The sequence below is a fragment of the Muntiacus reevesi genome, chromosome 15, assembly GCF_963930625.1.
Source record: "Muntiacus reevesi chromosome 15, mMunRee1.1, whole genome shotgun sequence".
Classification (NCBI taxonomy): Eukaryota; Metazoa; Chordata; class Mammalia; order Artiodactyla; family Cervidae; genus Muntiacus; species Muntiacus reevesi.
Window position 1 is genome coordinate 18,287,517 of NC_089263.1, and position 13,669 is coordinate 18,301,185.

The window sequence follows — 13,669 nt, forward strand, 5'->3', positions numbered from 1 at the left end:
GGCCAGGCAGAAAATGGGGGACGTGGATGGGCAGCTTTTTCTTTTTGTCCCAGTCAGACTGGTTCACCATGAAGTTCACAGTCTCCAAGATGAAGCAGATGGAGTAAGTAAAAACATACCACTCCAGGGCCAGGTGGTGCTGGCGCAGGTAAGCATTGCTGATGAAGGCAAAGATGACATTAGCCACATAGTTCTCCAGTCTCCTGAGCATGTCTGGGAAGGTGGGCATAAAGCAGGATGTATCGCTGAGCCGGACACAGACCCAGGCCATTTCAATGGCATAAAGCACAGCAACCACGCAGCAGAAAGCAGTGGAAGTGATGGTGTGGTTCCGGCTGGGGCCTGGAGAAAAGAACTGGATGTAGCTGGTGCCGAAGATGACAGTGGCTGAGAGGCAGATGACAGCAAAGTAACAGCCAAAGGCATAGAGAGTGCCATCCCAAGAGAAGTGGAGGTGGGACTGGAGCCCACATAACTCCAATATGAGGATCATGAGGCTCATGGTGAAGTAGAGGCACCAGATGAACATGCATCAGTTACCCATGCCCTCTTTCCAAATGCTTATGCTGGCCAGCAGAGAGAAGGGCACGCAGGTGGCGAGAAGTCACCCAGGCAGAGGAAGAAGCCCATGATGGGCTTGGAGGCCAGGTCTGAGGATAAGCACATGGTGATAGTGATGGTCAGACAGTTCACCATCACTGCTGTTATAATCTTACTTGTTTCTCAGACAAAGACTTGTGAACAATTAAACACAGCTCTGGGTTTTGATGGACTGTTTCCGGTTTTACGTTGCCTATTTTGCTTGGTTTCTGTATTAGTTCTTCTTTCTCTAGAAACATATGATCACTGACCCCGAGAACAGATGTGCTGATCTGGACAAAGTAAGGACCACACTCACATTCTCACTCCAGCAAGGCACTGTGGATTCCTATCCCAAGGCCACAAGAGTGAGGCCCCGCAATGAAGACACACAACCAGGAGCCCAGAGCCTCCAAAACTGACTGAACCCCACTGTAAACATGGCCAAAAGCCCCCAATCCTTACTGATCAGCTTCCTGACCCCAATTTAGACAAAAATGCCCATCCAGGTGCTCACCCTATAGCACTTTAACCAGTTACCTAATGCCACTCTTCTAGCAGGAATTGAGACTATAAAGCTGGCTACTAACCCGCGAAGAGGGTAGACTCTCCCTGATCTGTCAGGAGGTCAGCCCACTGTGCTCATGGCACCCACATTATCTCTCACTCCTTTCTGCAATACTCTGTGCCTGGAAATTCTTTTCCAACATGCCCTCAGACTCCCAAAATAGAAGTCTCCCAAAATAGAAGCACAGCAAAGGCTCAGCATGCAGCCTGCAGCCATTTCCTGCTTCCCTTCTTGTGTAAATCTCAGCTGAGCCTTGCCCAGCTCTGCTGGGAGTTGGTTCTTTGGGGCAGTGATCTGCCTTCTCCCCTGTTGCCAGTTTCCTTAAGATAAAGCTACTTTTCTTCCACCCAAAACGTATCTCTCTGTGTTGGCTTTTCAGCAGAATAGCCTGTGCCTGGGGAGAGTGTGTGCAACCAGGCAGGAGTCAGGTTCCCGGGGCTCCGCCCCTCCACCTCCTCTTGGGGCAAGAATAGCAGTTTGGCTTGGCTTGGAAGGTCAAGGGGATTCTACTTGGATAGGCCAACAGGTGACAAACTTGTTAGTCACTGGAATTTTCTCATCCCTCCACACTGGTTGCTCACAGCCTGCTTTCAGTTTCTGTTGAGAGAAGGAAATTGGCCTCTGAAGGAGCAGCCGAGCTCTTGACTGAGTGAGTAGAGGGTGTGCGCCCCGGGAGCCCCTTTCCACACATTTGGGCATAATCTTTCCCTTTGGAACTTTGGGGTCAATTTGGACAGCACAGGAGTGGGAAATGGCTTGTTTGTGACTCTGTACCAGTCTCCTCCAGTGGGGTATCATTTGTAATCTGGGGGAGCAAGTGAAGTGAAGGGGGAGGGGCAGCGTATCTACCTCCATCCCTTCTAGAAGTCCACTGGGATGCATCTTGGCAGATTGGCAAAACTAGAGCTAACACCCTGTAACCAAGAAAAAAGTTTTTTGGTTTTTTTTTAATTAGAATACAGCCTGGCCCACTTATGTTTCTGATTCTGAAGAACAGTGACCGCTGGGTGGGTCTCTATGTTGTTCTAGTATTTTACAGTTAGAACTGATTTGTCAATGATCTGGTAAGCGGGAGGATATTCCACGTGCGGGCCTTCCTATTACTCCATAATAAGGATTCTTTCAACAAGGGCACTAAATTAAAGGCAAAAAGGAAACTAAAATGTGAAAAGCCTGTGTCCTTTACAAATAAGTGTTTGCAGGCAAGGGAGGAGAAGAGAGGGATCAGCTTCTTAGGGAACTGAATCCAGCCCAAATTCTGTGGTTCTTATTCTGATGCCCCAGGCAGGGGGAGCCTGGAGCCTTTGGCTTCCCTCCCCCCACTCTCTGGAAGGAAGAGGACCTCTAGTGCAGGAACACGGGTGGGAGGAGTACGGGTCGGGGGGAAGGGGGAGAGCCTCAGCGCCCCCACAGTGTGAGGAAGAATGGAGGTCTGAAGTAGTCTCTCTCTTTAAAACTCGACAGGATGCTCAGTTTGCCCAGAGTGTGTTCCCTACTGGGTGGAGGGGGGTGGGGGTGGGGAGGGGGGGTGGGGAGTAGATTTCCACTGAGACATTCCCTGCAGGAGGTCTGAGGGAAGTAGGACAGCCCTGCCTGCTTGCCTGCTCAGTCATTTCCAACTCTGTGCAACCCTGTGGACTGTAGCCCACCAGTGGACTGTAGCCTCTCCATGGGATTTCCCAGGCAAGAATAATGGAGTGGGTTGCCATTCCGTTCTCCAGGGTTTTTTTGTTTTTTTTTTAAGCATCTTTATTTAATAAACAACTTCACTAAACAGCATTGTAAAAAGTGACCTGTTAAAATTAAAAGGCACTTAAAATAAGAATGTGAATAGTGTGAAACAAAACAGGAAACTCAGTGAGAAGTAAATATACAGAGGTCTGTTACAGCACTAATTTAAAGTAAGAAATGCTTAAGTGATAGCTATTGCATGAGCCACAGTACAACTTCACATGTTCAATAAAAAGGCAAATGTACAGCTAAAACATCAATGAAAAAGTACTGATTTTAAAAAAGTCTTACCCCAAATTGCAAACAAATACATTAAATGATTCGAAGAGGTGATAAAAAGCATCAGGCTTTAAAAAGAAAATGAATAAAATAAAATTCACCCAGAGGTCCCCAATTCAGCAAATACTATGTAAATTAAGGCTTTTATGTAGATAATGCTAAATCAAGGACTTTATTTTTGCAGAAAATTTCCCAATTCTTTTATCCAAGACTTGAATTTACAAAGAGAAGGCATAAAAGTTACCAAGATTAAGTAACTCTTAAAATGGCACACAGGTTTTAAAGCTATGTTTTCCCTTCCTAGCTCTGACTTTCCCCATGGCGTCTACAGATCAAATATTTCATTATTTTACACCTGTAACTCCTAACATACTCATCTTTCAGGTATGTCATCAGTCATGTCTAACAGGCAAATAGCAAAATAATACATTTAAAATGATTCTAAACTAGCTAGGAGGACACTTTGGATTATGTATAACTGAAAAATGACATGTCTGCAAAGCTAGAAATCAGTTTTAACACTTGATTAACAGAAAGTCTCATATCATCCTCATTAACTACTGCCTTTCAATCACTCTAGAAATACTGCTTAATCCAGTAAGACCTGGATTCACTAGTCCGGGAGAAAAGATCAAAAAGGCACGTTGTGACCTTAGATGACAAGGATAACCATCCTGTCGAAAGTCTTTTGTCAGTCCCTGGCATTGGTTATAACATTATTTTCAAAAGAATAAAAACATTTTCAAATTATACATATTGTACATTTTCAGAACCTGCCCATGAGAGAACCATGGTGACCCTGCCCTGAAGCTACCTTACTTGACTGTGGAATTACTACTTTGCATTCAGTGCTGTGGCAGGGGGTCTTTTTGACCCAAGGATCAAACCCGGGTCTCCTGCATTGGCAGGTGGTTCTTTACCAGCTGAACCACTGGGGCAGCCCTACTAGGATAGCCTTTTGGACAGCCATTGCTTAATCTTATACTCCATTTTCCATCTCGCACCTACTAAACTGGAAAAAAGCCATTCCTTCATGTCAAGCTCTTCCACAAAAAATGGTTCATTAGTATTTTTTTCAACCAACCATTCAACATGGGCTGACGCACAGGTGTGGGTGATGATTGTGTTCATAGCCGGAGGAGCGGCACTTTGTCCCAGGAAGAGCTCAGCAGTCGTCTCTCAGTATTTGGCTTCTTGAGCAATGAGCGGCCAAGCCTGCATTTGGTAACACGGCCACAAGCTAAAGGGCCTCTGGAAGCTAAAAGAGGCAAAGAGGGACCCTCCCCTGGGCATCAGAGACAGCACTACCCTGCTGACACCTTGATTTCAGAGTTATGACCTCCAGAACTGTGAGAGAACACATTTCTGTTGTTTTAAGCCACCAGGCTTGTCATAATTTGCTGCAGTGGCCCTAGGAAGCCAAGATGAAATTTTAGAAATAAAAAGTGTATTCTATGTCATATTTTTTATAAAGTTTCCAGAAAAGCTTCCTGACCTCCTGCTCCAGAGCATGATGGTCACATGCATCTAGGACCCCTCATCATATCCTGTGTCCCCCAGTGTCTGAGGCTCACAGGAGAGGGTCCACTGATCTAGAGAAGGGAGGTCAGTCCAAACGCTCACAGGAGTGGGGAGAGAAGGAAATAAGTAAAGGGGACGGAGAGGACGAGGGCCCTGGAAAGGACTAGCTGCACCTATCAGGGGTGGTGGAAAAGCAAGATGCTGTGTGATGATATGGTCTCGTGTTTATAAAACAGGAAAAAAAGATACAGATACTCACTACAAGCTTATGTGCATGTATGTACACACATGTCTACATATGAAGTCAGAGCATGTGAAATGTGTTGAAGGCTGGACATGAAGTTGAGGACACGGATGCTTCCTGGATAGAGGGGTGGACACTCCTGTGAGGAAGCAGGAAGCCTGGCCATACCGAGGAGGAGAAACCGGGCACATGTGAGACCCTCACAGTCCTGCTTTATGTCAATTATACATGAGAATAAGAAAAATACAGAAAATCACACAAAGATGAAAATGGAAAATAATATAAAGGACATAGCAGCTGCTCAGCTCCATTCACTGCTCCTCCATCCCGAGGACACACAGCCCAGTGACTCCAAATCTCCTGAGTCTTCAAAAGGAGCTGGGAATCTGGATTTTCACGTGAAATTAAAACACTGCAGCCACCAACACTTAGAGAAGAAATAATACCAATTCTATACCATCTCTTCCTGAAAACACTATAAGGAAACACCAAGCACATCCCTGGACTACCTGCGTACAAACTGGTTTGCAGCCCCTGATCTGGAACAAATAAGCTTGCATGTGCTGATGTCCAGAGTGGGGCCGGGGCCTTCTGGGTCCTCTGTGAGGGGGAAGGGGACAGGCAGCAGGCATGGATTGAGTGTGCCATGTTCCAGGCCCTCTGATGAGTCCTTCACATGCTTTTATTCATTAATTGACACAAAGTAGGGATTAATTCCATTGCAAAGATGGGGGGACTGAGGCTCTGATGAGTAACTTCCCCAGTGTCTTCCACCAGGCCCTTCCTCCAGTATCTCCTCCAGGCCCCACCCCTCCCTGTAACTGAGTGTCCATCTCACCTCCTCCTCCTTCCTCTGTCCCGGCCATGACCTTCCCGGCTCCCTGTCTTCCAGTCCACACATCTGGCTGCAGGGCAGGCAGGGCTCAGCCACATCCAGGCTGTGCTCTGATGGGGGCACCACGTCCAGGCTCTCAGATTAGAGTGGAGGAGGGGTTGCTGGGGAAAGGGAAAGAAAGTGAAAGTGAAGTCGCTTTGTCGTGTCTGACTCTTTGCCAACCCATGGACTATAGCCCACCAGGCTCCTCCGTCCATGGGATTTTCCAGGCAAGAATACTGGAGTGGGTTGCCATTTCCTTCTCCAGGAGATCTTCCCGACCCAGGGACTGAACCCAGGTCTTCCGCATTGTAGGCAGACGCTTTACTGGAGAAAGGGTTGCTGGGGAGACTCAGGGAAACCTCCTACTTTTCAAGTGGGGGAAACTGAGGCCCAGAGAGGTCACAGACGTTACCCAGGGTCACCCAGCTGGAATCCCCATACCTCTCCTTCTCCAACCCTCCCTTTGTAGCATTAAAAGTCTCCAAATTTCTCTTGTAGTCCTAGGTGGAATTGTAGATGAGTTCTGGAATTAGGTGCGGATCAAATTGGGGGGTAGGCAGCATGACACCCCCAGCCTCCCTCACCCCGGTGCCCCTCCCAACCCCAGCAGTGCCCACGGGGAGGCCCGCAGGCTCCAGGGCTCCACTGGCAACTGGGGCTGAAGGAGCTCTGGGAGTCCAGGGATGTTCTCAGGATTTGCTCTGTCTCTCTTTCCAGCCTCAGCTTGTCCCAGGGTTTGTTATCAGCAAAGGAGAGAAGGGCCCTAATGGCAGGAAGCTGGCTGGGGCTCAGGGTGCTGTCCCTTCAGCCTTGGGGCCTCTCAGCAAATAGTCCCTTGGAAACAGGGCAGCTGTCCCTGAGGAGGGGGCGGGCTGGGAGGGGCCTCACTCCCCCCACACTGGGCCCTGGAGGAGCCCCTGTGTGACGACTGCAGCCCTGGCTGGCAGGACTGCCTTGGACAGGTGACCTGGGCAATTCCATGGTCTCCAGGGTCCCTGCCACTCTGGCTACGTGTCCCTGGCACAGCCCTGAAACCCCTTTAGGCCCCTGTTCTGTCTCAGTTCCAGTCCAGGCCCCTCCTCCATGGGGAAGGTTGGCTTCATGCCTGCATCTCTTCTGGGTCAGAAGACACCTGCTGGGCTGCCTCAGGGCCACTGGGACCCTGGAATTCCCCCCAGTCATCCCCACTCTGTCCTTCCCACCCCCAACCCAGTCCTGGGTGCATCCTCAGGGCTGTCCCCTCCCAGAGGTCCAAAAGGGGCCTCCTCTTTCAGCCTCTGCCCTTAAAAGGGGACCAATCATCTGTCCATCTCCACCCCCTCCCTGGGATGTATACATCAGCCTCAGACACAGCATCCTTGTTCATTTCTAATCCCTTCTTCCCAGCTTGGAAGCTGCTAACCAGTCTCCCAGGCCAGGAGAATCCTCACAGGTAGGGCTACACCTAAATCTTTCCAGACACATCTGGATGGCAGCTTCGGAGCTTAAGAGCCAAACGTTATATTAATTTATTCTGTTTCCTCCATGACGCCCTACCTTGGAGTCATGTTGGGTTGAAGTCTCCCTTCCCCAATGAGGAAGAGTCACATGTGAAGGCAAAATTGGGATAGGGGATTCAGAATAGTCCCTACTTCCCACATCATCTTGTCCTCACGGCCTTGCTCTTACCCCATGGCTCCTCCCTGTTCACTTCTGAAGCTGCCCTCCTCCAGGTGGGGCTCTGTCCCCTCAGATGGCAGCTCCTTCTAGTGATGCTGCAGGGACGGGAGGCTGGGACACATGTGTCTCCAGGTTACTGTGGAAGGAGACCGTGGCCCTGAAGGTATGTCCTGGGTCTCAGAGCCCCGGGGTCCTGGGCTCCCACCCACAGCCCTGCTGACATGTGGGCTGTAGAGCAAAGTGCTCAAACCACAACTTTGGTGTTTTTATATGGGTTCTCATTCCTAACCTTTGACCTTGGGGAAGGCACCTGAATCTCTCAGCTAACCCTCATCAATAAATGGGATTAGCAGTAGAATCTATGATCCTTTATCTTTATCTTTGGGCTTAGGTATGCTCTAGAGCTCATAATTTTTCAGCTTCAAACAGATGACCAGGTGCTTCTCTATAGAACATAGCATCACCCCAGAGCCTGAAAGCACCTTGTAATGAAACACATTAGTGTTTTAGCAGCTGCAGTTTGGAACATTAACAGTAAATGATGTAAAGAATGACCATAAATTGTCTCATCTATATTTTGATCAAATTTGCTTACCAAATAATTTTTTTTAATCTTTTTCAATTTGGAGAGATTTGAAGTTTTCAGATTGAATATAAGGACCATTTTGCCTTGGGTCCCCATAGATAATTTCACGCAGCACAAGAGGTCCAAAATATTGATTGTTTGATGCCAGATCCAACCCAGTTTGGGATAACACAGGTCTCCTGACAAGGTCAAGGGTGATGGGCGGGGAATATAATTCTGGAGCGGTTGTTCTGTTATCCCAGGTGTCTGAGCCACTGGTTCTAACTCCACAGATCCTGGGCCTCAGCCACCACAGGACTCTGAGCCTTTTCCAGGAATCTGATTTAATTCACCTCTAGAGCTGGATCTTTCTCTGATGGGTCCTCATGGAAGACCACTGCCATGTTGGTGACTGTGACCTGCTTGACTATCACACCATGTTCATCAGGGTGACGTCTTGAGACAAGGTACCTTGGACGCCATGTGCTACCTCCTTCGCCTGCCACAGCTCTTCTGCACCTGTGTGGCCTTCTCCCTTGTGGTCGACATGGGCATACTGAGGGGGGCTGTAGGTAACTGGTCCATGTTCATCTGGTGCTTCTGTTTTGCCACGACCCTCATCATCTCCATTGTAGAGCTGTGTAAGTTCCAGTCTCGCTTTCCTTTCTTCTGGTACAATATTCCCGTCATCTACGCCTGCTACGCTGCCCTCCTCTGCCTCTTGGCCTTCATCATCTATGCCACAACTCATGTCCGTTTCCTGCCTTATGGCCCTTACCGGGACCGAGCCATCACGGCCACTGCATTCTCCTGTATTGCTTCTGTATTTTATGCCATGGAAGTGGCCTGCTTGTGGCAGTACTATGAGCTCAAAGAGATCCCCTGCTATGTGCACACCATGCCAGGCCTGCTGAAGGTGCTGGAGACCTTCGTGGCCTGTCTCATCTTCTCCTTCCTTAGCCACACTTCCCTGTACCTGCACCAGCCGGCCCTGGAGTGGTGCGTGGCCGTGTACTCCATCTGCTTCATCCCAGCAGCCCTGGCCATCCTGTGGAACCTGGCTGGATGGGAATACAGGCTGCCTGTGAGCTTCCTCATTTTCCAGTTTTTGCTGACCTTGCTCTCTGTCCTCCTCTATGTCAGCGCTCTGGTCTTCTGGCCACTCTACCAGTTCAATGAGAAGTTTGGCGGGCATCCCCAGCGATCCGATTACATGGACTGTATTGATGGGCTCACCTATTACATTTGCACCTGGGATGAGGAACTGGCTGTGGCTGTCCTCACCGCCCTCAACCTGCTGATATACGTGGCTGACCTGGTGTACTGGGCCCGCCAGTTTTCTGTAGGGACTCCTGGGACTCCTGATCCTCTCTGATTACCGGATGCATATATACCAAGCTCTGATGTCCTCTTCCAGTCTCTTCTCTCTCCCTCCTCAGATCCTTCCCCATTCATCTCACTCTCTTTTTTGTTTCCTTTTCTCCTTCTGTGCTGTCTCCCCCCTGTTTTGTGTGGTTGCCCTGTTTGGCCTCTTTCTTTTGCTTCTCTCATCTTCTCTTCATTATCTGTTTTTTTGCCTTTTCTGGTTATCCTTGGTTTTCTTATCTCCTGTGTACTGACCACCTCTTCCTATTTTCCTTCTCCTGATTAGACCAGCCTGGTATGAATGATACTCCCAGTCTAGATCTCACTTGAAAATAAGACAGGAAAGATTGGAAATAAATCAGATGTTCATCTTTAGGATGCAAGTTAATAAACCATGGCATAGTGCAAAAGGGAATATTTTCCAACAATGATAAGTAAATATCTCTAGGATATATGATGCAAAAAGTAGTAAGATACAGGCTGGGCAATTCAAGATGACGGAGTAGAAGGATGTGCGCTCATCTCCTCCTGTGAGAGCATGAAAATTGCAACTAGCTGTTGACCAAGCCTCAATAGGAGGATGCTAGAGCCCACCAAAAAAGGATATCCTACATCTAAAGACAAGAAAGAAGCTGCAGTGATATGATAGAATGGGCATAATCATGATAAAAATCACATCCCAAACCTGCTGGGTGCGACCCACAAACTGAAGGACAATAACACTAAAGCAGTTTCTCCCACTGTTGTGAAGGTTCTGAGTGTCATGTCAGGGTTCCCAGCCTGGGGATCTGAAAAAGGGACTGGGAATCCCCAGGGAGTTTGACTTTGAAGGCAAGCAGGGTTTGATTATAGGACTTCCAAGGACTAGAGGAAACAAAGGAGGTTTTGGAGGTCACAGACAAAATCTTGCATCCACCATGACCCAGGGGAAAGAAACAGTGACTCCACAAGAGACTTAACCAGACCTCCTCTTAGTGTTGGAGGGTCTCCTGTGGAGGTGTGGTTTGGCAGTGACTTGCCATGGGGACAGGTGCATGGGAGCAGAAGTCCTTGAAGGTTCCCCTTGGCCCTCCTAGAGGTCACCATTAACCCTACCATGGAGCTCACAGACCCAAGAGCTGGCTTGCCTCAGACCAAACAACTAACAGGGAGAGCACAACCCCACCCATCAACAAATATGTGGATGAAAGTTTTCCTAAGCATGGCCCTGCCCACCAGAAGAAGACTCAGTTTTTCCCACCACCAGTCCCTCCCATCAGGAAGCTTACTCAATCCTCTTAGCCTCATCCACCAGAGGGTAGACAGAAGAAGCAAAAAACCACAATTCCACAGCAGCTAGGATGAAAACCACATCATAAAAAGTTAATCAGAATGAAAAAGCAGAGGGTTATGTCCTAGATGAAAGGACAAGATAAAACCCCAGAAAAAAAAAAAAAACTAAATGAAGTAGAGATAGGCACCCTTCCAGAAAAAAAATCAGAATAATGATAGTGAAGAGGATCCGGGATTTCAGAAAATCAATGGAGAAGATGCAAGAAATGTTTGCTGAAAGACCTGGAAGAACTAAAGAACAAACAAACAGAGATGAACATTACACTAGAAGGTATCAATAGCAGAATAAGTGAAGCAGAGGAATAGTTAAGTGATCTGGAAGACAGAATGGTGGAAATCACTGCTACAAAACAGAATATAGAAAGAAGAATGAAAAAAATAAAGCCAGCTTAAGAGACCTCTGGCATAACATTTAACACACCAACATTCACATTATAGAGATCCCAGAGGAAAAGAAAGAAAGGACTTGAGAAAATATTTGAAGAGATAACAGCTGAAAACTTCCCTAACATGGGAAAGGAAATAGTCGACCAAGTCCAGGAAGCACAGAGAGTCCCAGGCAGGATAAATCCAAGAAGGAACACACCGAGACACATGGTAATCAAACATGAAAATTAAAGACAAAGATAAAATATTAAAAGCAGTAACGGGAAAATGACAAATAAAATACAAGGAAACTGCCATGAGGTTATCAGCTGATTCCTCAACAGAAAATCTACAAGCAAGAAGGGAATGGCGTGTCTGGAACTGGTGTGGCTGTGAGGAATCATGGTTTGCTGCCGCTGGCCAGCTAGGCATGATGTTGGGGGCCGGGCTTGCCTCGCCTGTCTTGGGGTGCCCAGGATAAAGGTAGTAGTGATGTTGATGCTGGTAGGCAAGCTGAAGAGTCAACCACAACCACTGACTCCACTTGGTGAGTGTCTGTGAGAGACAGGCTGCTTGTTAAAGAGGTTGCAGAACTTGAAGTTAATTTACCTTGTACGTATAAAGTGCATTTTCCTGATCCAAACAAGCTTCATTGCTTTCAGCTAACTGTCACCCTGTCAGCTAACTGTCAGCTAACACTCATAAGGGTTACTATCAGGGTGGAAAATTTCAGTTTGAAACTGAAGTTCCCAATGTGTACAACATGGTGCCTCCCAAAGTGAAATGCTTGACCAAGATTTGGCACCCCAACATCACAGAGACAGGAGAGATATGTCTCAATTTACTGAGAGAACATCCAATTGATGGCACCAACTGGGCCCCTACAAGGACACTAAAGGATGTTGTTTGGGGATTAAACTCTTTGTTTATTGATCTGTTGAATTTTGATGATCCACTGAATATTGAAACTGTAGAACATCATTTGTGGGACAAGGAGGACTTCCAGAATAAAGCTGAAGTCTACATTAAGTGCTATGCCAGACGATAGGAGGAGAGGACTGCAGGGCCATGGACTGTGCATGGGAAGAGTGTCTCTAACCAAAACTGGACTTGTACACCAGACCTCGGCTCCCCTCAGTCCCTCTGGGTCATTCGAGTCCTGTAACCATGTTGTCGTGAGAAAGAACCTCTTCACAACTGCCCATTGTAGCTGGAGAGTTCTGCGTAAATACAGCCAGAAAATGTGTCTGGGGTTCTAAAGAGTTGTCTGCTTACCTTAACATATTTACTTTCTTGAAACTGTACTGAATAGGCTGTTGATGAGAATGAACTCAGCGTCGAGGTTAGAGCTGCTTCTCCTCCCGCCAGTCAGTCCCTGCACAGTGATGCTCATGATGTGCTCAGTGTAGGTCACAGATTGGCCATCAAAAACCTGCTACAAACTGTGATTGGTGTGAAGTCTCTTAGCTTCTCACATGAATGTCAGCCCTGCCTAGGTGCTATGAAGCTTCCCAGGATGCAGAGTCATTCACTGTAGATCTCTTAATGAAATGCATATTTTATTTAATGTAAATATATTTTGGAACAGACTTGTAATTCATACAATTTAGTGCTTTATTTATTTTTTCTGTTCTCATTTAGTTTGTATTTTCATTGTATAGAGCAGACAGAAAGATGTTGGGTCAAGCAACTATTGAAGAGAAATACAAAGAAAATATGAAAGGCAAAAAAAGAGAGAGAGAGAAAGGTATGGCATGTTATAGTCAAAATGATGAAAGGGAAGAAATTACAACCAAGAATACTCTACCCAGAAAGACTCTCATTCAGATTTGACAGAGAAATCAAAAGCTTTAGAGACAAACAAAAGTTCAGGGAATTCAGCACCACCAAACTAGCTTTACAATAAATGCTAAAGGAACACCTCTAAGCAGGAAACACAAGAGAAGGGAAAGACCTACAAAAAATAAATCCAAAACAGTTTAAGAAATGGTAATAGGACCATACATATTGATAATTACTGTGGAGCCCTATACCAAGGTCACAGGTGTGGAGTTCTGTACCAAAGTCACAGGATAAAAATCCCTGGAACTGACCAAGCACCATAGCAACTCTTGCCATGCCTCTGAATCCAAGTCTGCCAGTTGCCTGATCCCATATTAGGTAAAATACACACCGTATAGCATCATAACCAATCACCTAATGCCACCATCCCAGTAGGAATTTTCTGTGTCTTGTGGCTACAAAAATTGGCAGCTAGCCTGTGAAAATGTTTAGCTCTCCCTTGAACCAGTCCACTGTTCTAACAGCATCTCCCACTCTAATAAACTTAATTCTCCATTCAATCTGCCTCATGTCTGGAAATTATTTTCCAACCCATGCATAGACCACAACATTTTGGTGGCCTGTACAAGAACTTGGAGTCTCTTCCCCACCTCCTTGCCTCTCCTTTCTCGTAGGGACCCTCTAGGAACAGGCAAGTGACTGTGGAAGCAGCTGAGGAACTCTGGTCAGGGTTACCCTCTGATGTGTTCCAAAGGCCCCACTGCTCAATCTGTCCCAGTAACTGCCACTCAAAGAGTGAGG

At 47.0% G+C, this 13,669-nt stretch overlaps 1 protein-coding gene and 1 pseudogene across 1 annotated transcript; both read left to right on the plus strand.

Annotated features, from left to right (window-relative positions):
• The first annotated feature begins 1,673 nt into the window (after window positions 1-1,673).
• Window positions 1,674-11,785, plus strand: LOC136147362 (myeloid-associated differentiation marker-like). Its single transcript, XM_065906745.1, has 2 exons — window positions 1,674-1,796; window positions 8,317-11,785. The coding sequence occupies exon 2, from the start codon at window positions 8,505-8,507 to the stop codon at window positions 9,396-9,398; it is 894 nt and encodes a 297-aa protein (XP_065762817.1). The 5' UTR covers window positions 1,674-1,796; window positions 8,317-8,504; the 3' UTR covers window positions 9,399-11,785.
• Window positions 11,453-13,421, plus strand: LOC136146931 (NEDD8-conjugating enzyme UBE2F pseudogene; annotated as a pseudogene).
• The last annotated feature ends 248 nt before the right edge of the window (window positions 13,422-13,669 follow it).